The following is a 21,411-nucleotide window of genomic DNA, read 5'->3' as shown; positions in this document are numbered from 1 at the left end:
CAGGAGAATTCAGAACAGCAGAATTGTTCTCCCAGCTCTTTATATTCCAGAGATAGCTGTGCACACCCACATATACAGAGACATGAATATGTATATATCTGCACATATATATGGCTTTGAATTCATCCTTATTTTATCTAAATCAACTTACAGCATCTTAATTAATATTCCCCCTGAGTTCATGAAAAACTCTTTGATATTACTATGTGTGGTTTTCTTCATCTGGGTACTTAGAGCTTTTCTTTGCCTCTTTTCCTTAAGTCTTAAATTCTGCATAGTCTTGATCAATTACTTTCAATTTTCACTCCAATTGTTGGGTTTATTCTGCTTTCATGACTCTGACCCTTCAATAAACACCATTCTTCGTAATCTCATTTTCAATATTTTGCTCAGGCCTTGATCCAAGCTCCCTTTTCACCAGTTGATGGGTTTGAGATGCAATCTCAGCCGTGTTCAAGTTGACGCCTGTTTCTTAACGAGATCAGATCATCTGTATGTGGCTGCCTCTTGGAAACAAACAATAAGGCTTAACTCTTCCCTGGACACTGAGGGAGGCCTACAGGGCAACGTTGGAAGGCGTGGTGGAGAGACATTTGGCTGTATTTTTTCTGATGTTCCTAGAGAATAGCCATGTCTCCCAGAAATGGAGTGAGGTGAATTTGCTGGTGTCCCCAACAATCTACTTCCTAAGTTTGTCAGTGGTGACTGCTTTTATGGCCTGGCACTGGCATCTGATGCAGGGCTGCAGGCAGTAAAATGGACCCAGCGGGAGTTGTGGTAGTAGTGATAGTGTCAATAGCAATAGCAACTGCAATACTGTTAACACAAACAGCAAAACTAACCTTTCCCGAGTTCTGGACATGAATTGGGATCCATGTTGAACACCTACCAGACTTGCATTGCCTTATCAGACCTGACAAAACCCCTGCAGTGCACATTGTGGGGGTTTTGTTTGTTTGTTTGTTTGTTTGTTTGTTTTATTCTTCTTTTACACATGTGGACCCTAAGGAACAGAGAGGTAACCAACTTGCCTAAGGATGCAAAGTTCATCTCAAAAATCTGTCTTTTCACAACACTCGGTGCTCTTACCCACCATACTCTACTCCTCGCACTAGAAAACAGAGGCATTAGAAGTTAGTTAACTTGACCAAAACCAAACACAACTCAACTTGTGATGAGTCTGGATTTGAACCTGTCAACCCATGGTCATTGGCACCAATTCCAAAGACAAGAGGAACCCCAATTTGGGGTGAAGAAGGAAAGTTTATTTAGTGCAAACAGCTAAGAGCAATATAGCAGGGCTCTGAGGCTGTCACACGTCCTGGAGCCTCTTCAGCGCTGCAGCTCTGCTCCAATCACGGAAATGGGTTTCTGTAGTCTTCCCTGAAAAGTGTGCTCCCTAATACAATGCTAATTTTATATAGACAGAAGTCCCTACCTCTGGTCTCTGGTCCCTGATTAGTTCATTGCCATGCAAATGAGGATGCTAAATCAATCCTTGGTTTGATTGGTCCAAAGGCACTGTCCTGATTGGTCAGAATAGAGCTGCTCTGATTGGTCAGAGTTGTGCAGCTCCGATTGGCTGGGGAAAGCTTCAGTCCCTTGAAATGGGCCGCCAGGAACTCCTTTATAAGGGCTGGCTCAGATGGCAGGAACACAGTGTAGGCAGAAAGACAGTTGAGTGCAGAGGCAGACATGTTAATGCAGAGGCTTCTCTCCGAAGTGCAGCTTTTGTGGGAGGCCCCTGTGCAAAAAATGGCTACTACATTCCTTTTTTTTTTTTTTTTTAATTTGAGCCTAGTTAGCCTCCAGGAGCTCTTTTAGTTCTCCAGGTTCACAAACTTAAGCCTCAGTTTGCCTCTGAAGTGCATACTGTTAACCAATACCCAGTAATGGCAATGGGAAACAAGATTTCTTGTGTCTGGAGCAAATTCTCATTAAAACTGTTTATAATGAAATATGGATGTAACCACAGCTGACTTGCCAAATATAGACCCAAGATGCTTCAAATGACAAAGAGGGACCTCCTGATTGGCTTGACACTGAAAAAATATGGCAGGTGGTCTACTGAACGGCATGATGCAGCCCAGGAAGAGAAAGGGGCTATTTGGGTCTTAATAGCTGGCTGTATTTATAGATAGAGATGGTGGAAGTAAGAGCAGGGTCCATTTGATTCAGTTTGACCAAGTCAACAAATGATTACTGAGGCCGTAGGGGCTAATGAAGAGAAGCAGACCCTATCCTTGTATTTGAGGGACTAAGAGCCTGGTGGGAGACAGACACACAGATGTGTGCAGGCACATGCAGTGCCAGTGGAAAGCTTTTATAACAGTTGATATTTATCAATCACGTGTTCTGTACCAGATATTACCCTAAGCACTGCACAGTAATTATCTCAATCCCTTGCCACAACCAATGAGGCAGCACTTACTATCCTAATTTTGTAGATGTGGGAACTAAGATCCAGGAGGTCAACTAATATGCCTGGGTGACACAGCTGTTAAAGTGAAGGGGCCTGGAAATGCACAAGACCTTCAGCAGAACTGTACAGCAGAAGCGAAGAGTGAATGAAAGATGAATCCAGAGAGGCTTGTAGGGACCAAGATTTAATTATCTTGTTGCCATATTGACAATGTTAAGACTTATACACCGGGGAGATATTGAAGGGTATTAAGCATAGAAGTAGCATAATGAGGTTTAGGAAAAGTATTCTTGATGCAGCTTTGAGAAGGGACTGGAAAAAACCCAGTTAGAAAGTTGTTGTCCAGGTCGGTGACGATGGTGGCCTGAAACAAGCCAATGGGGATGCAGGGAAGCCAAAGGAATGAGGCAACAAGCAGGAGGCAGCTGAGGAGTGTGAGGCAGCTATAGCATCTCCATCTGGACTTGCGGGAGAGAGGCAAGATCTGGGAGTGCAGAGATGAGAGTGTAGCCTGGGGGAGTGGATCTGCTCACCAACAGCGTGGGAGAATTCAGAAGAACAGGGGACTAGACCGTCTCCTGTGTAAGGCAAGAATGGACCAGATAAGCACACGTGGAGACAGAGGAGGACAGCTAGGGCAATGTGGGGCCTTGGAAGCCAAGGGAAGAGAGTTCCAGGTGTGATGGTGTGATGAGTGTTGTCTTATTCTAGAAGTGGTCATACTTCTAAGTGAAAGTTTAGAGGAGGTCACTTAGAGAGTTTGCCGGACCTAGAGAGATGTTTCAGTGGAGGCAATGAAATTCAGAACCCAAGTGACAGGCTTGAGACAACAGCAGACTATGAAAACATTGAGGCGGTGACTTTAGATGACTCCCCAAGGAGTTGAGCAGAGGATAGGAGACAGCCAGGGCAGTAGCTCAAGGCTAAACAGGCTGGAGAGAGGATTTTTAAATTTAATTTAATTTTATTTTATTTTTTGTAAGATAGGGGAAATTTTAAACAAAATGTATAATTAGCTACAGTTTGTTTTAAGATGGGGAGATTTCTGCATATGCCTACATAATAGTCTAGGTCAGTGGTCTGAAAACTCATTAGTCAACAGAGCCAAATATCAACAGTACAACGATTGAAATTTCTTTTGAGAGCCAAATTTTTTAAGACTTAAACTTCTTCTAATGCCACTTCTTCAAAATAGACTCGCCCAGGCCGTGGTATTTTGTGGAAGAGCCACACCCAAGAGGCCAAAGAGCCAAATGTGGCTCAAGAGCCGCAGTTGGCCAACCACGTGTCTAGGAAAATCCTCAAGATGTCAGGACTCTGGATTTTCAGTAGCAGTTTCTGATAATAACAACATCAGAGGAGATCTACAAAGATGGAACTAACTCAAGAACTGGCCACCACTGTGCCTCTCTCCTTGCTTTCTGGACAACACAGGGAAGAGAGATCCCTGAGTGAGGGTCCTTGGGGAGAGTCGGGACCTGAAGCAGCCAGCAAGGGGCAGTGGCTCTTCTCAGACATGGAGATGATCCTGCCCCCCAGCTCCACCCAGGCGACCTTCTTTTGAATCTTTGCTCTGATCCATGATTGCTCATGCTGCTACTAAGATCCTGAATGTCTAAGCTACCCTGTTTCCCCGAAAATAAGACAGTGTCTTATATTAATTTTTTCTCCCAAAGTTGCGCTAGGTCTTATTTTCGGAGGATGTCTTATTTTCGGGGAAACACGGTATTTACCATTGGCCAGCGAAGGGGAAGAGCAGTGAACAGTTTTAGGCACAGCAGGAAGGGTAGTGAAAGGCCAGTGTGTCTTCATAAATTCACCACCACCCCCATCCCACCACCCCACACTGGCAAAGTGATGGCTTGTTGAGAAGGCTTGGAGAACTAATGGTGGTGTTCCATGGAACAGTACTCTAACATCTGCCTCTTCTATTAATGCTTTGCTGTCTGTCTTTAAGACAAGTAAACCTCATCTCTTCTGTAGCAATCAGACAACTGCCAACTCTTTGGCAACAAACACCTTGAGCAAAATGTCTAGTAATCTGACGTCCTCTCAAAATGTAAAGTCCTGGTTTTGTCATCAATTCTTCAAGATGGCACCCACTACACTTTTTCAAAAGGTGGGCGGTAACCATCAGTCATTGGGGAAGACACTTCCGGGACAGGGTATCTTTATTCCTACATATAATGCTCCCCCAAAACAAAGCTATCTTGTTACTTTAGTTACAAAACCCTAAATCATGGGGGATAACAGCAAGCAGACAAAATTCACATTCTATTCTTAGCCCACACTGCATTTGTTGTTTAGTGTGTTTTTTTACATGCTCCCAAATAAAACATTTATCAAAAGCATGAAGTTTAAGACCTTCTTAGTGTTAAAAATGGCACATTAGGTACTCTATGTACTGATGTGAAGCAATCTTCAAGATCTATTGTTATGGGCAAAGTGCAGAACAGTGAAAAACTTTAAAAAATACATATGCTAGCTACTATTTATTAAAAAAATGAGAGAGAATACCTACACAAATATACATGAGCGTTTTTGTATATCTATATAAATATATTCTGCACTTGCTTATATATGCATGCTTGGGAAGGATTCCTAAGAAATGAGAAATGGCAGTTTCTTCCAGAAAGCAGAACTGGGTGGCTAGAGACAACAGTAGTTTGGAGATACAGAAAGTCCTAACTTAACATCCTCAATAGGTTCTTTGACTTTAAGCAAAATGACGTATAAGAAAACCAGTTTTACCATAGGCTGAATGATATAAACAAGAGTTACTTGCCTTTTCAACACAGCAACATTATACTGAAGTTAATAACGCTGAATGAACTGATGTTATTCAAGGACCTGCTGTGTATTGTTGTTTAACCTTTTATTCTTAAAAAAAGTATATATATATATATATATATATATATATATATATATATATATATATATATTGATTTCAAGAGAGACAGAAAGATTAGTGATGAGAGAGAATCATTGATGGGCTGCCTCCTGCACGCCCCCTACTGGGGATCAAGCCCACAACCTCTAGCCATGTGCCTGACAGAATCAAACAGTGACCTCCTGGTTCAATATTCAACCACTGAGTAACACTGGCTAGGCTATTTAACCTTTTACATGTGAACCACGAAATGGTTCAAAAAAAATGAAATAGTTAAAAATGAAGAGGTACAAAATGCAAACGTTAGTCTTTCTCAAAAGAGGTGGCAACCCATAGGGAATCCATAGGGACACATTAGGAAGTCAACCTGTCAGAGAGGCGGAGTGTCAGGTCAACAGCAATGTGGAACTCTGCAGGGTTCTGCCTGAGAAAAGAGGATTCGTGCCTATTCTAGGATATTCCCATTCCTTCTCCCTCCCCTTAGAAGTATCTGCATTTCAGCCTCTAGCCGTTTCACTCCTTGGTTAAGATTTCTTTAAAAAGAATCTTTGAAATGACTTCTGTCAATAAATTACCCTTGTCATTCTTTGAGATTGCCCAGACTCCCTCCACTGCTCTCTGCCTTCTTTTATATATATCTTAATCTCCTGCACAATCTTCCCTTCCCTTTCATCTCCTCTTTTTCTCTGTTTTGTTTTTACAATACTCTCAATCATTTTCCAGGGCCCGACTCCCTCCCCTATCCCTTCCCTTCTTGCTGGAAGCCCATCTTTTCATTGCTGCTCTCTTCTTCCACCCCTTCATTTTGCCTCTGAGTGTAGGTCTTATAAGCAGGTCCAGCTACATAATTGGCAGGGCCCAGTGCAAAATGAAAATGGGGAGCCCCCTTGCTGAACAATAATTAAGAATTTCAACATGGAAACAGGAGCGACAGACCCCGTGCAGGGCCCTCCTGAGCACGGAGTGCTCACAACCAAGGGGCAGGGTTTGCAGTGCTTGCTGCTTTAATTTACTGTTTATTCACTGTTCTCTGAACACTTTCAGTTTTGCTTCTGTCATCTCTAATGGCTACTTCAACTTGCTTGATTTTGTCCAACACAGTCAGTATGTTTATAATAACCAAAGAAGACATTCTGTTTTAATTGTCACTCTTTCTTGCTATATTGTTTGCTGATCCTAACGTGTGACTCCTTTGTAGCCATATCTTCCTTTGAGAGGATGCTTGGCTGTTCCTGCCATTCAAAGCCCCTCAAAGGTAAAAATGGCTCCCAGGAGTTATCTCCCCTAAAGGAGACCTGGTGGACAGGGAGGCTGAATTACCCGGGCGAGTGTACTACCAAAAACATCATTTAATATGCAGTGCTCAGGGGTAGGTCAGGGTCAGTATTCAATAAGCAGTGGCCAGTATTATGTGCTTGCTTGACTTCAGCAGAGGCATAGTTCCAGTTTAAAGAGTTTCCTTCCAGATTGAAGGGTTCTCACCCGCTCCCTGAAGACATGTGGTCCCACCTCACCTCTCTCCTGCCGACCCTCACCCGACGGCCCAGCCACTTACTTGTTGGTCTGCCTCTGGTGTTGGATGACCATGTTTTTCTCATGGATTGTCTCCAGCAGGGCCGTCGCCAGAGATTTCAGATCAGAAATGGACTGCGGCGTCGCTGGCAGACTGCACCCGTGGTCCTCCGATAGCAGATCCTGGACTAGGTAGGACAGGACAGGGACAACTCAGACTTAAGTTGGAACACCTGGAACCCTGGAGTGCAGACCCATGTCAGCTCTTCCTGGACACTGACAACTTGCTTGATTGCCTCTGATTGCTGCTGGCTTGCATTGAAGAGTCCACTTTGAGGTTCAAAAGTACAACAGAATGAAATTCAGCATGTGGGTTAAACAGGAAGACGGAAGTCCTCATGGATTCCTAGCAACAGCTTTTAAAAGGAGAACCATCTGCTGCACTTGTCCAGTATTTCATAATTTCAAAGATACATTCCTATTGACTAACTTATTTGAGAATTAAAATAAACAACAATAAAAAAAAAAATCCACCTGGAAAGCAGCATTTGTCCTCATTTTATGGACAAGAAAGCAAAGTGCAGATGGATTCAAAACATTGGCTGAAGGCCACGCAGCCACGCTAATGACAATGACTCTAGTCCTGACCGCCTTCCTGTACGTCAGAGTTTCCCAGGGTGTGTACCTTTAGTTGCAAGATAATGTGGGAGGCTAGTTAAACTACAAAATACATTCTGTATATGCACATTTTTGGAATGGATAGATAGATGAAGGGTTTACATAAAAAGTCAATGACCACTTGTACTCCCACCAGACAGAAAAATAGTCTATATCACTTTATGTTTTTGTGTGTATTTTTTCACATATTAGCAGAGTTTAATTATTTTAGCCAACTGAAAACTAAATTTACATATAAAACATAAGATTAACATGATTATTTGTTAAGAGGCTCCATGTTAACTTAATTAAAATAATATGATTTATTAAATTAATATGACTATTGTTGTTTTTTAATCTTCATTGTTGAAAGGATCACATGGGTCCTCCTTTCCCCCTCATTAACCTCTTCCCTGACCCTAAAGCCTTCACTACCCCACTGTCTGTGTCTATGGGTTCACTATATGATTTTGAACAACATTGCTATATGCCTATACATACATATACTAATTCGTAGATTTTTCTTCAAAAATGGGCAAAAAGCTCTGCTCTTTTCACTTAACTTGATGTCTTATCTTGAGTATCTCCTTAAACTTAGTAGTTCATATACAGATCTATAATAAATAAATGTTGTTTCCAATGTTTTTTATTATAACTAATGTAGGAAGAACTTCCTTGAAGCAAAATGTCTGCATAGTTCTCTAGTTTAAGGCATCTCATAATAGGTTGCCTAACATTTATTTGCAAAGGTTGCTCAGATTTGCTGCTTGGCGGTGATGATTGAGTGTGGCTGGCATGCCCCATAGCAGTGGTAAGACTGGTCTCGGCACTCAAAGACACTATGCTGTCAAGAGTATCCAAAGCTAAATGTAGATGGGCTATTCCACATTCCTATAGAGTATTGTAGTTTTCTTAAAAAAATAAATATCTAGCCCTAGCTGGTTTGGCTCAGAGTATAGAGCATTGGCATGCGGACTGAAGGACCTCAGGTTCGATTCCAGTCAAGGGCACATGCCCAGGTTGCGGGCTCGGTCCTCAGTAGGAGGTGTGCAGGAGGCAGCCAATCAATGGTTCTCTCTCATCATTGATGTTTCTATCTCTCTCTCCTTCTCCCTTCCTCTCTGAAATAAAGAAAAATAGATTTTAAAAATCTATTTAAAAAAATCTAGGGTGTCCTTTTCTAGTAGAACAAAGAAAAAAGTTGCTTGGAAAAGTGCCTTGGATGTTAGCTAAGCTGGAGAGTCAGCATTTTTCTTCTACGCCACCCTCGCTCTGATTAAGACTGCCATCTGACTGTTGCTGTCTGCACTGCCAATGACCCAAATGTGGTCCAGTAGCACATGTTCAACCCCAGGCTTACGATTAAAACTGAGTTTCCAGGCTGTAAGCGTCAGAAGCCAGATCTCTGCTATTTGTTCCCTTTGGCCGGTTCCTGGAAGACCATTATTTTTCATTAAAATCGACAGGGAGGAGGAACAAAATTGCAATCAATACAAGATTCCTTGAAAAAGGCACATGCTTCATGATAAAATGATTCCGGCAGCTCCGAGGCTTCTATTCAAAGAGGCCAGGAAAAAGGGAAATTCAATGAGATTGCAACATGTACTTGGAGATGCTAAGCTGGTGATCAGAGAAGGGACAACATTGTTGAAAGAAGAGCACAGGGCCGGGGAAAGGACACAGAAGAGGCCAATTATTAGAAAAAACCTCTAACACGAGGTTCTTAAAGCATCAGCTTCACCTGGGGGCTTTTCATAAATGCAGATTCCAAGGCCTACCCAGACCTATTAAATCAGAAACCCAGTAATGTGTGTTCTAAGGAGCCCGCCAGGGAATTCTGTTGCAGGCGGAAGTTTCTAAAAGCCAGGTAGGTTCCCAGTTCACAAAACAAGATGTGATTGACAGCTCTAGCATTCTGGGGTCCGAAGAGTCCCCGTGAGAATAAGACCTACCTTGCTTTGCAGAGAGGATGCCCGTCAGAGCACTGCTGTTGGATCTGCCCTGGCCTTTTGTGTTTTTCCGTCTCTCGAGAGCATTCTAAAGCAGGATTGGGAGAAAAAGAAAAACCTCTGTCAGAAAAACCAATCATGGAAAAATACCTCGAAATGTTTAGTCGCATTCTCCCAGTTCAGCTCCCAAGAACCTTTGGCAAACCCCTGAGGCTGGCCCACCTGTTCAAGTTCCGAGTCCCTGCCAAAGGATTGGGGCTTTTTGGTCTCAGGAAAGAGGTTTTTAAAAAGTTGGTGCCTGGCAGGATGACAGCAATTCCCCTCTCGCAAATAGAAAAGGCACTCAATGCATATTTGTTGAATGATCAAATCTCAGTCTCATGTGTGAAGGCACTGGTTATGAAAACCCTTCCCAACAGACAAGAGGTGGAGAACAGGTTCATTTTCATGTACTGAGGCCTAGAAGTCGTTGGTGGTATTTGGAAGGATTCCGTGATTGGGCCGGAAAAACAACCACAGCCAATCAGTGATTCCTGCCGTGGTCACAGAAAGGGAAGTGCATTGGTGCCACCTAAATGTCATTCCTAGAAGAGACTCTTACATCGAAATGGATGTGTACTGCCCAGTTGGTGTGGCTCAGTGGTTGAGCATCAGCCTATGAACCAGGAGGTCATGGTTCAATTCCCTGGGTCAGGGCACATACCCAGGTTGTGGGCTGGATCCCTGGTGGGAGGCATGCAGGATACAGCTGATCAATGATTCTCTCACATCACTGATGTTTCTCTCTCTCTCTCCCTCTCCCTTCTTATCGAAAATCAATAAAAATATGTTTAAAAGAAAGAACACGGAACCAAATTATACCCAAATAATCCTGTTAATAAAAAAAATGATATGGCCGAAACCAGTTTGGCTCAGTGGTAGAGCTTCAGTCTGCAGACTGAAAGGTCCCGGGTTCGATTCCGGTCAAGGGCATGTACCTTGGTTGCAGGCACATTCCCAGTAGGGGGTGTGTAAGAGGCAGCTGGTCGATGTTTCTCTCTCATCGATGTTTCTAGCTCTCTATCTCTCTCCCTTCCTCTCTGTAAAAAAAAAAAAAAAATCAACAAAAATATATTTTAAAACAAAAAAAAAATGATATGTACTATACAGCCGGTGCTTGGCACACGGAAGAGCAGAATACATGTACTTGAGTGCATTTGTGCATATTTTAAAGTTATATATTAATTATACATCTTTCAAGCTGCATTCTTCTCTGGCTGCATGGGTATATATAGACAGGTATAAACTAATGTGTGGCTCCCACAGAACGGAAAAGAGGAACAGCATGGAGATTTCTGAGAGAATAAACAAGCCCACGTCAAACGCCAGGAAAATGAGAAGGCTCTCTCCCCCAAGCATCCAGACTGCTGTAAAACTTCCCCCTCAGCAAGGGAAATCAATCTATTTTCAAAGCAGAGAAACCCAGGAGATTTCTCTAATTATAACACTTACAAGAAACATCTGCAGAAATAGATATTATCAAACTAACAGCGCTGGAATGAGACGAAACAACAGCGGGGAGAACTCAGACACCTTGTCCTTCAGGGTGACGTGAACACTATGGTCTGGGTTGTGACTTCCTAATCTTTGTTTCTCCGTCGCTCGGAAACCATTTTCTTAGGGGCGAGGATAAGACCAATAGCATCTGGTGACAGAACAGTGTCAGGAAAAGCCAGGTAAGAAGCCTGAGGTCCCATGGACTGTCAAGGGGCCGTGTCTGGATTCTGGGGTCTCCGTGTGCCCAGTCCTGATGGAAGGAACTCTCGCAAAAGCTGTTTTGTTGTCTCGGGTTTAATTCTCGTTAGTTACCTTGATTAAAGCTCTTAAGGGCCTCTCCCTGGCACATACAATATCTTTGGCACATACAAGAGAATGAAATAGGATGACATTTGGATGTGCAATGGAATCGCCAATGCCATCGCCATGGTTCTGCTACCTTGTATTTGGCAATGTTGGATTTCAAGAGGTTGACCTCTTCATGAAGTTGCTTTAATCTCTCTTGAAGGTACCTGGAAAAAACAAGGACCAAAAAAAAACAAGTGTTTGGGGGCAAAAAACAAACAAACAAAAAACAACAACAACAACACACATACATTCACATAGGAGAGGAGGAAAGAGCACAGGCTTCAAGAGCCATCTTTTACATACAATGCTTCTCACCCCCGAAGGGAGGGGTGGGGGAAGTGGGTCTGTGCGACCTCTGCTTAAGTGGCTGCGATCAAGGTCAAATATGCCCAAATCACAGAAACCCCGCTTAAGAAGAGCCCCGTGCAGAGATCCCCTAAGGGATCTCCGCACGCTTTTCACATAATTCTCATTAAGATGATTCCACTGGGAAGAAGCAACAGCAGACATAACATTGAGTTAGACACATACACACACTGAAATTTGCCTCGGGGAAAAGAGGCAGCTCGGGGAATTTCTCAATTTATTTTCTCATTCTTTTCTTTCTCCTTGATAGCAGTAACAGGCAGCTTTCACTGGCTCCCTGCCCTCTCGCCCAATTGGGTGGGAGGGGAGAGAGGAAGGGGCACACGTGGGCATGCAGGTGTGTGGTGCTTCTTTCTGACACGGACTACTAATCTGTGACATTAATGTTATTATTTGGGTGGGGGGTGGGGAGAGTGTGATGTTCCTTCCATGGTAAGGCAATTCCCCCAAATGTGAATAGGGCTGCAAATAACTCCTAGCCCTCGGGCCGGTGGTGAGCTAGCCTTCTGCCTGCCGGCAGGCCCGGCCCAACCACTTGCCTGTTCTCCATGCACAGGGCATCCACGTCGATGATGCGGTTCTCGTGGCCACCCAGGATGTGGTTTAGCTCCTGGTTGAGCCTCTCCACCTTGTCCTGGTAGGAAGACCGCTCCTCCTTCACGTCCTGAAGCTCATCCACAGAGGCCTGCAGGTCATGCTCCAGAGACTCAATCTGAAACCAGAGGAAGCGCCCTTCCTCAAGACGTTCTTCAGGCACCCGCGGTGGGGCTTTCTGCGTGGCTGGCTGGTTTTTAGAGAGAGCCTAAGATGACCCACCTGCTGTAAAACCCTAAGAGCCACTCACTGGAATACGATCAAAGCTAAAAGGAAGGGGCCGGCGTCCTGCCAGACACTCACTCTGTCTAAGGTGGGAGGGGTGCACCGGCTTGGAGAAACAGAACTGATCAAGGGAGTGGGCAGTGCGCCCTGAAATCAGAGGCTCGGAGAGACCAAATCCCGATGCTGGGAACAAAGTCTTACAAACACAGGCTTTTCCAAGCCTCTCTAGGCCCAAAACCCGTGTTCTGCTCTTCAAAACCAATTAGCGAGAGAAGGAAAGCAAGCCTGGGCCTCTCTTAGCTGTTCCCTAACTAGGACTCTGTACCCGTTGAGATTTTGCCTAAAAAGCACTGCTCAGCATTTGAGCGGAAACTTGCAAATTAAGGCCAGTTTGTCACGTTTTGTTCTCTCCTTGTCTATCCTGGGTAAGTGGGGGGGAGTCTCTTATTGTGTTCAGAACAATGGTATCCAAAGTAACAGAGCAGACCTGCTGGAAGCCAGAAGCACAGAGGTGGCTTAGGAGCCTCGCAGAGTAGCACCCCGAAGGAAAAGCACTGGGCTGGCACCCTCCTTCCCCTCTGACTTGCATCCCAGGCACCTTACACCCTCTGGGCTACAGGGACACTGTCCCCTCTTCTTTGCGTTGTGTCCAGCTGTGCAAATACATCTCCTGCTTCGAACGGATGTTAGCCATACCTGTTCCTTCGCCCTCTCCAGCTGCTGAACCAGGTCTTCCCGCTCATGGGCTGCAAAGTGCCGCACACCAATTTCTTCATCCCCAAGCCTCTGTTTGGCAATTGTCATCCTCAAGAGCTGCATTTCCATCAGTAGGAAAGAGAGGGAGAGAGTTAAAATGAGTAGACTAAACAAACAAACAAAAAAACACACAAACCCAAGCACACCAGGCAGGAAGTTTTGAAAGATTTTCAAGAAATGCCGGGGAAAAGCAGAAGACAAAGAAATTACTTGCCAATATCATAAATTTTTAGAAATATACTGTATTTTGTCCATGCATGCACATACGCATGTGTGTATGTATGCATGGTACGAGGCTATAGAAGCACAGGCTTGGGCATTTGAAGGTGGATGTCCTGTGTAGCACAGCCCTGGTGAGGAAACCAACTCTGGGTTTCTTTTAAACTTAGCAGAAAGTTAAAAAAAAAGATGAGAGCACACTCTGAGGTGAGCATGCTTCTCTACATTCCTAACAATGAGGCCATATTATCAAGAGCCTTAAAAATGTCCCAACCTAATGACCCAGTAACTTCACTCCTGACAATCTGGGCTAAGAATAATCCCAGACAGGAATTTCCTAGCTTTAGGAAAATAAGAGAAGGCAGATTGCACTGTTATTTATAGAACAAGTAAACAAACTAGAAGAGCCTCTGACAATAGCGGAATTGTTAGCAAACCATAATGCAATCAATCAATGGGCTTCTTTGTAGCTGATTTAAATAAGGGTGATGTGAACTATGTGATCCCACTGACATGTTTAGAATGCCATGTGAAGTGGAGGGGGGGAAGCAGGTTACTAACTTTCATATGCAGTAGGACTAAAATTATACTGAGAACCCATGGGTAAAAGAAAAACATTACCAAATATATCAAAATACTAAAATGTTTAAGTGATGGCGAGACTGTGTATGCTGCTCTTTATTTTGTTTTTAATTTAAAAAATGTTTTCAATGACAGTTTACATTCAATATTATTTTCCTTTCGTTTCAGGCGTATATCATAGTGAGTGGTTAGATATTCACACACTTTGTAAAGTGTTCCCTCCCCACCATATTTCCAATACCTACCTGGCACCATATATAGTTGTTACAATATTATTTACTGTATTCCCTATGCTGTATTTTACATCCCGAGACTATTTTTAACCACAAATCTATACTTCTCATACCCTTTGCCTTTTTTTTATCCAGTCCTCTAAACCTCCTCCTCTTTCAACCATCAGTTTATAGTCTGTATTGTTTGTTCACTTATAGTGTTCTTTAGATTCCACACATAAGTGAAGTCATATGGCATTTGTCTATCTCTGACTAACCTACTTCACTTAGCATAATACCCTGTAGGTCCATCCTTGTTGTCACAAATGGTAAGATTTCATTCTTTTTTTTTTTTAATGGCTGAGTAATATTCCATTGTATAATATATATGTACCACTTTTTTTTTTTTTATTCACTTAAATATTGATAAGTACTTGGGTTGCTTCCATAGTTTGGCTATTGTAAAATGCATATATTCTTTCAAATCAGTGTTTTGGGTTTCTTCAGATACATTCCCAGAAGTGGAATTACTGGGTTATAAGGCAGTTCCATTTTTCATTTTTTAGGTAACTAACTCCATACTGTTTTCCACTGTGGCTACACCAGTCTGCATTTCCACCAACAGTATGTGAGGTTCCCTTTCTCCACATCTTTGCCAACTCTTGTAGTTTCCAAACTTTTAAAATAACTATGCATGACTTTCATAACATATGTTTATTCACATGCTTTTAGGTCCTTAGGGAAATAATTCCAGAAATGCAGTTTCCACAAGGATCCCCACAGAATGCATAGCTTCCCCACATGGCAGGGCCAAGCTTCACAGGCAGCGCCAAACCTCCAGGTAGAGCAACAGTGGGACCTCTGTGAGACCAGGAAGATCCAGTGGTGCCAGAAGACCCTTTATCTTCCCATTAGAGCCAGGCAGCTTGCCATTAGAGTGACTTTTAAAAGTCACGGTACTACTTCCGGGTGATTCTTCTATAAAGGTAGTAAGCCTGACACCCCCGCCTCCCTGTAGGGTGTGTGTGGACGCGCTTCATATATGGATGAGATCCTGGGGATAGTTTTTCCCTGTCACACAGGTCCCACTGGCCAGCAGTGCCTCCTTGGCATACACTTTTCCCCATTCCTTCCAATGAATCTGGAGGGATTTGTTGCCAGTAGAGGAAATGGCTTCATTTTCAAGTTTCTGAAGGATTTAGGGGCAGGTGAGAGGAAGTTAAAAGGCAAAGTAGAATATTAAGTAGATTGAAATAATAACCAACTTGGAAAAGAAATGATGACTGGAGAAACATGAAGAGCATTTTCAAAGGACATCAGCTTGGGCTTCTTATTTATTTATTTATTTATTTAAATATATTTTATTGATTTTTTACAGAGAGGAGGAGAGAGGGATAGAGAGCTAGAAACGTCGATGAGAGAGAAACATCGACCAGCTGCCTCTTGCACACCCCCTACCGGGGATGTGCCCGCAACCAATGTACATGCCCTTGACCGGAATGGAACCTGGGACCTTTCAGTCCGCAGACCGACGCTCTACCACTGAGTCAAACCGGTTTCGGCTTGGGCTTCTTATTTAAGAACTACTCAGTTGAACTGGACATACTAGTATATTTATTGTGCACCTACTATATGCTAAAGCATCATTGGGGTTGGACAGACAATGTTCCAGGCAGCAGAACAGCTCATAGAAGACCTGGCAGAGGCTATACACAGACCATGTGTTTGATGGAATCTGATCATAGTCGAGCCATACTAGTCAAGGATTCTGTATTTTCAAACTTGCCCAAATTTATTTGCAATCTCAAAATCAACACCCATGACACTTCTAAATCCTGCATGGGCATGGGTGAACAAGTGCAGAGTTGCAAAAAAACACATGCGTTGTTTATTAATCTGGCTCCCAGCTGAGGTTGAAAGAGGCAATGCTCTGCCCTCGCTTAGCTCTCTACACAGTGTCCTTTCCGTGGTCTATTTAGTGCCACATTTTTCGGCTTTTTTTTTTTTTTCTGTTTAAAATGGCCCTCAAGCATAATGCTGAAGTGCTACCTAATGTTCCTAAGCACAAAAAGGCTGTGATGCATCTTACAGAGAAAATACGTATGTTAGCTAAGTTTTATTCAAGAGTGAATGGTTGTGAGTTCAATGTTGATGAATCAGCAATATGCATTAAATAATATGCATTAAACAGAAACAAAATGCACATAAAACAAGATTATGTATTGATCCACTGACAAAAATGTTGTGACCAGAGGCTCACAGAATCCTGGCACCAATTTGACGTTCAACAAGAATCCCAATTTGGGATGTGGTGAAGAAGGAAACTTTATTCAGTGCAAAGAGCTCAACTGTGATACAACCAGGCTGTGAGAAGAATGCTCTCTCTCCCTGAGCCAGAGGGAAGCTGACTTATATAGACAGAAGTCCCCGATCCTAGCCCCATTTCGTCCGTCCTCATACAAATGAGAACTCCAAATCCTTGAAGTCTGATTGGTTCAAAAGGCACGCTCTGATTGGTCAGTGAAGATGCTAATGGAGATATAGCTGCCCAGCTTTGATTGGACAGGAAATGCCTCAGTTCTATTGGTTAAAATAGGATTCCAGGAACTTCTTTGTAAGGGCTGATTCAGAGGGCAGGAACACATTGAAGGCAGGCAGTTCAGTGCAAGCAATGGGCAGTTTAATGCAGGCTTCTTGTTAAAGTGTGGCTTGTGTGAGAAAGTTAATGGCTGCTAGGTTCTGCTTTTAAATTTGAGACCAGTTAGCCACAGGAGCCCTTTTTGGTAGGTATCTTCTTCCTCAGGGTTGACAAACCTAATCCTGACAAACCTAATCCTGTATTTTTCCTAGGAGCCATAGTTCTTTATGTGTTACTTTAGCATTTGCAACAACTATAGAGAATACAACTATGGTAAATAATGAGAATCAACTGCATTGGGCCTGGCGGGTGTGGGGGGTGGAGTTTATAGCATCCAAGATTAATTCAACTGAAAGCCGATCTGTGAGAACTCTTTCACATTACACAGTTCCTTGGCTCAGGACTTGCAGAACCCCAAATTGCCATACAGAAAGAAAAACAGCCAACCAAAGGAAAAAAGCTTTCTCAAATCCAAGGGCGGAGGGACAGGTAGGCACCTGCCTCTGCGGTCTGAGGCAGCAGGAGGCCTGTGACATGACTTGGAAAGTGGGGCTCCTTTCTTGATATATGAAAAGCCAGACTGGCGGCATGAACTTTAAGTAATAAAACACCACGGTGGTTTTCCATCCACAATCCGCTTCACTGAGCACTTAATTTAGAATCACCCAATTATGTTTGCTTAATGCCAATTAATTATTAAACATGTTTACTCAGGTCTGACAGCCATATAAGAGAGTCATCGTTTATATACTGGATGCCTGTTAAGCTTCAATAAATATGTTAACAATCATTTGGTGTTTAATGTGCATACAATATCGGCTATTAAACCTCAGGGCTAGGCTGGTTGAAACACTTATTTTTAAAGTGAGGCCCAAGTTGGTGATAGCTGGGTCGTTAGTTGGTTTTGACACTCAAGTGCAGTCAGCCAAAGGGGCCCACGGAGGCCACGCGGCAGGAATGGCAGGCCCAGGAAGAGGTCTGCCTTCCCAGATGACAGCTCAGAGGCTTTGAAGTCCCCCTGCCTCGGGGTTCACCTCCTGGCCCCACACTCTTTGAGCTGTGCAATCTCAAACATGTGCCTTGATGCCTCTGAGCCTTAGCATCCTTCACTGTAAAAATATGACAATAGTATAGCTTTACACTATTATTAAATACTACATTTAACTTAGGGAACTCAAATATATGTGTTTGGCAAAAGAAAAAAGAAAAAAAGAAAAGAAAGATGGGGTGAGGAGGAAGAGGAGGAAGAGAGAGAGAGAGAAGAAAGACTGAGAAATAAAAGTTTTAAAAATTGGGTGACTTTACCCTCCCCAGCTTTCAGTGTCCCAGACTGAGAAATGGACAAAATCATACTGTTCGTATTTATACAGAATACCACTGTTCAGCTCTACACGAACCCTGGACTTTATAGGAAATTTAAGGGTCCATCAGGGGAATTTTGATTAGACACAAGTTCCTGCCTCTCACATGCTGACTTCAGAACCTAATCCTACTTGAGAGAAGATGTGATGTCTCCGTGCTACTTAGCACAGCCCGGGGAACGGGAAAAGCGCTCCATCATGTGAGCTGCTATTACGACTGTCATGGGGATGACGGTCAGTGTCATCCTCCATGTAAGTTTCCGCACAAAGGCCCCCACCGGAGGAAGCAGAGCCCCCACACCAGCCTCATCTGTAGATGGAAGGCGATGGATGATGATTTTCCCTCTTGGAAGAGGCTAGGAAGCAACTGCTCTGGGCGCTCAATTCTCACAAACATAGGGTCACGACTGCTCAGCCCGCCTCCCAGCTCCAGCCTGGATGTGGCTCAGTGCCCTAGGCGTGCGCACACTGCCATCAGCGGATGCATTCATTTGGTGACTTAGATGGAAATAAACGTTTATGAGTGAATTATGGGTGTGAGTCGTCAGCTTATGGATGAGGCGCAGCTGCAGCTGGGATGTGGCTGAAGGGACTGGAAATGAAGGGGCCAAATGGCTCTTAGGTGCCCATCCCCCAGCTGCCATTGAGTCTAACTCCTCACTCAATCTTGGGTCCTCCTCAAGGCCCCTGGCTCCGAATGACCCCGTCCTTCCCTGATCTCTTCTCAGGTTTCATCCTTCACAGCCTTCCCCATTCTCTCTCCCCTCCTGTCATCTGCCTGAATCCATCTCCCCCCTCCCACCACCACCACCCCGCCCCACCCTGCCCTGCCTCTAGTCAGTGAGGGGCAGCCAGGGGCAGGAGCAGGCACTCCTCCCCAGGTGCTATCTGCACTCAGATCCCGCTTTTGCTGATCTAGTCACTTTCTCAGCAGCCACCAAACCTCACAGGGGACTTTTTTTTAAAAAAAAATATAGGAATTATCTTAGTCCAGTGGTCGGCAAACTCATTAGTCAACAGAGACAAATATCAACAGTACAACAACTGAAATTTCTTTTGAGAGCCGAAAACCGACTTCTGCACATGGGCCACAAAGTTTTCAATTGCACTGTACGTGTGCACCCGCACGTGGTATTTTGTGGAAGAGCCACACTCAAGGGGCCAAAGAGCTGCATGTGGCTCATGAACCACAGTTTGCTGACCACCGTCTTAGTCCATTCCTGCGGCTATAACAGAATATCATAGACTGGGGGACTAACAAACAACAGACATTTCACACCGTTCTGGAGGCTGGGAACTCCAACATCAAAGTGCCCCCCGACTTGGTGTTTGGTGAGAGCCTGCTTGCTGGTTCATGGATGGCTGTTTTCTCACGCAGCAGAGGGAGCAAAAGTGCTCACTGGGGGCTCTTTTGTGAGCACTAATCCCATGTGTAAGAGCAGTGCCATCGCGATCTAATCTCCCCACCTGCAATACCATCACCCTGGGACTAGGCTGCAACAGACCAATCTCATGGGGACATATCCAACCTATAATAAGGCTGAAGTGACCCCGTAGACAGCACAGCTATGAATGGCTGCCCGGCCTGTACACCGCACAATTCCAACTCCGGGGCCTCCATCTTCTCAATAGGAAGATATACATCAGTGATTTTCAACCGGTGTGTTGCAAGAATATTTAAAACATGTAACACCAGACTGTGTAGTCAGGGGCAGTGACCTCTTTACCCTTCAGTTGTCAAATAAAAAAAATGACAACAGCCAACATAATAATAGCTGCCCGTTGTGAATGAATCAAAATTATACCTATTTTTTGGGGTCAGATCAACAAAAACTTTTTTTTTTTGGTGTGCTTCAGAATTTCAGTGATTAGTTTATGTGTGCCACAGAAGAAAAAGGTAGAAAACCACTGATATAAGGCAAGGACCACTCATTGTTGATGTGACTCTCGCTGTTGACTTAAATGTATGGTTGATGTAGTGCTTTGAAAGTGAAATCCCCAGTCACAGTTGGTCTGGTTACAGTTCATATTAAAGTGCCTCTTTGCCAGGGTTCCTGGGAGGGTCGGCGGAGAGAATGGCTGAAGGATGCAGATGCTAGCCCTTCCTCACCCCCAATCCTGAACATGGACGCAAATAGCTCACCTAGGAAGAGGTCAGCACCAAGAGGCACTTATTCAACATTTGTTGGGCAGAGTGCTGTGCGGGGCAGCTTAATAAACAAGGCCCTGACTAGCTTTGCTTTTCCTGTTGCTTTTCTCCACACCCTCTCCCGCTGTCCCTGATTCTGAGAAACCTTTGATAAAACTGAACATGAGAGATTAAGAGGCCCCATGTGGGCAACTCTGTTGTGTATACCAAAGACCAAATTTCTAGTCTTGTTTCAGCTTCTAAACAGAAGCATTTGTCACTTTAAAAAAAAAAAAAGCACAAACCCCCCCTCCCAAAAAACAAACAAACAAACAACAACAACAAAAACACAACACCACAGACCCAGCAGTTTTCACTCTCTCTCCCGGGCTCTGGAGATCACCATGCACACACTCATTAGTGTGTATCGATGTTGCCCAGCTAATGAGCACCCAATTTGGGCCAAACAACATGCTAGAAGTTTCCTTCACATGATGCTTTCAGTGGCTTTTCGCAGCGCTGGAATAAATGCCTCTGCCCTCTGGAGGCTAATGAGCTGCTCCCGGCCCATCTCCAACCACCCTGCTAACGCCCCCTCGTTCTGTTCTCCAGCCACCCCGTACTTCAGATACACCAGGCTCCTGCCCTCGCACTTCCTATGCTCTTGGACTCACCTGCCCACATGTCTGTCCAGAGCCCATCCTTTTGTCTCCAGGTCTCAGGTTAAATGCCACCTCCTCAGAGAAGTCTTCCTTGGACACCATCACAGAAGCTCTTTACCTGCACGTTACTCTTCCTCGAACAGCCCTGCCCTGCTGTCTTCATCGCACCCACAGACATGGCCGCCTTCACCTGCGTGTGTGCTCCCCTCTGTCAGCTGCCCACAGCAGGTGCCTTGCCTGTCATCTGCACTGAAATAGCTCGGCATTGAGAGCAGTGCCTGGCTCTCCCAGGGGCCTCAAGTGCTCCTTAAATTAGGGACCTCTCATTTCATTAAATTAGGAACCTCCCACAAC

At 44.1% G+C, this 21,411-nt stretch overlaps 1 protein-coding gene across 7 annotated transcripts in view; it reads right to left on the bottom strand.

Annotated features, from left to right (window-relative positions):
- Nucleotides 1-21,411, bottom strand: part of CCDC149 (coiled-coil domain containing 149) — a 93,761-nt gene that overhangs the window by 15,533 nt on the left and 56,817 nt on the right. For 4 of the 7 annotated variants that reach the window (XM_084890630.1, XM_084890625.1, XM_084890628.1 and 1 more), the window contains 5 exons: nt 13,196-13,312; nt 12,220-12,392; nt 11,406-11,478; nt 9,434-9,518; nt 6,868-7,012 (listed from right to left, as the gene is read on the bottom strand). In XM_084890630.1, the coding sequence (XP_084746756.1) occupies nt 6,868-7,012; nt 9,434-9,518; nt 11,406-11,478; nt 12,220-12,392; nt 13,196-13,312 (593 nt within the window). Of the gene's footprint in view, nt 1-6,867; nt 7,013-8,841; nt 8,914-9,433; nt 9,519-11,405; nt 11,479-12,219; nt 12,393-13,195; nt 13,313-21,411 lie in introns of all 7 variants that reach the window. The other 3 variants (XM_084890629.1, XM_084890624.1, XM_084890626.1) reach the window with 1 other exon arrangement.

The sequence above is a fragment of the Pipistrellus hanaki genome, assembly GCF_964339955.1.
Source record: "Pipistrellus hanaki genome assembly, chromosome: 1".
In the NCBI taxonomy this organism is placed as follows: domain Eukaryota; kingdom Metazoa; phylum Chordata; class Mammalia; order Chiroptera; family Vespertilionidae; genus Pipistrellus; species Pipistrellus hanaki.
This window is presented reverse-complemented; position numbering and strand designations above follow the sequence as displayed.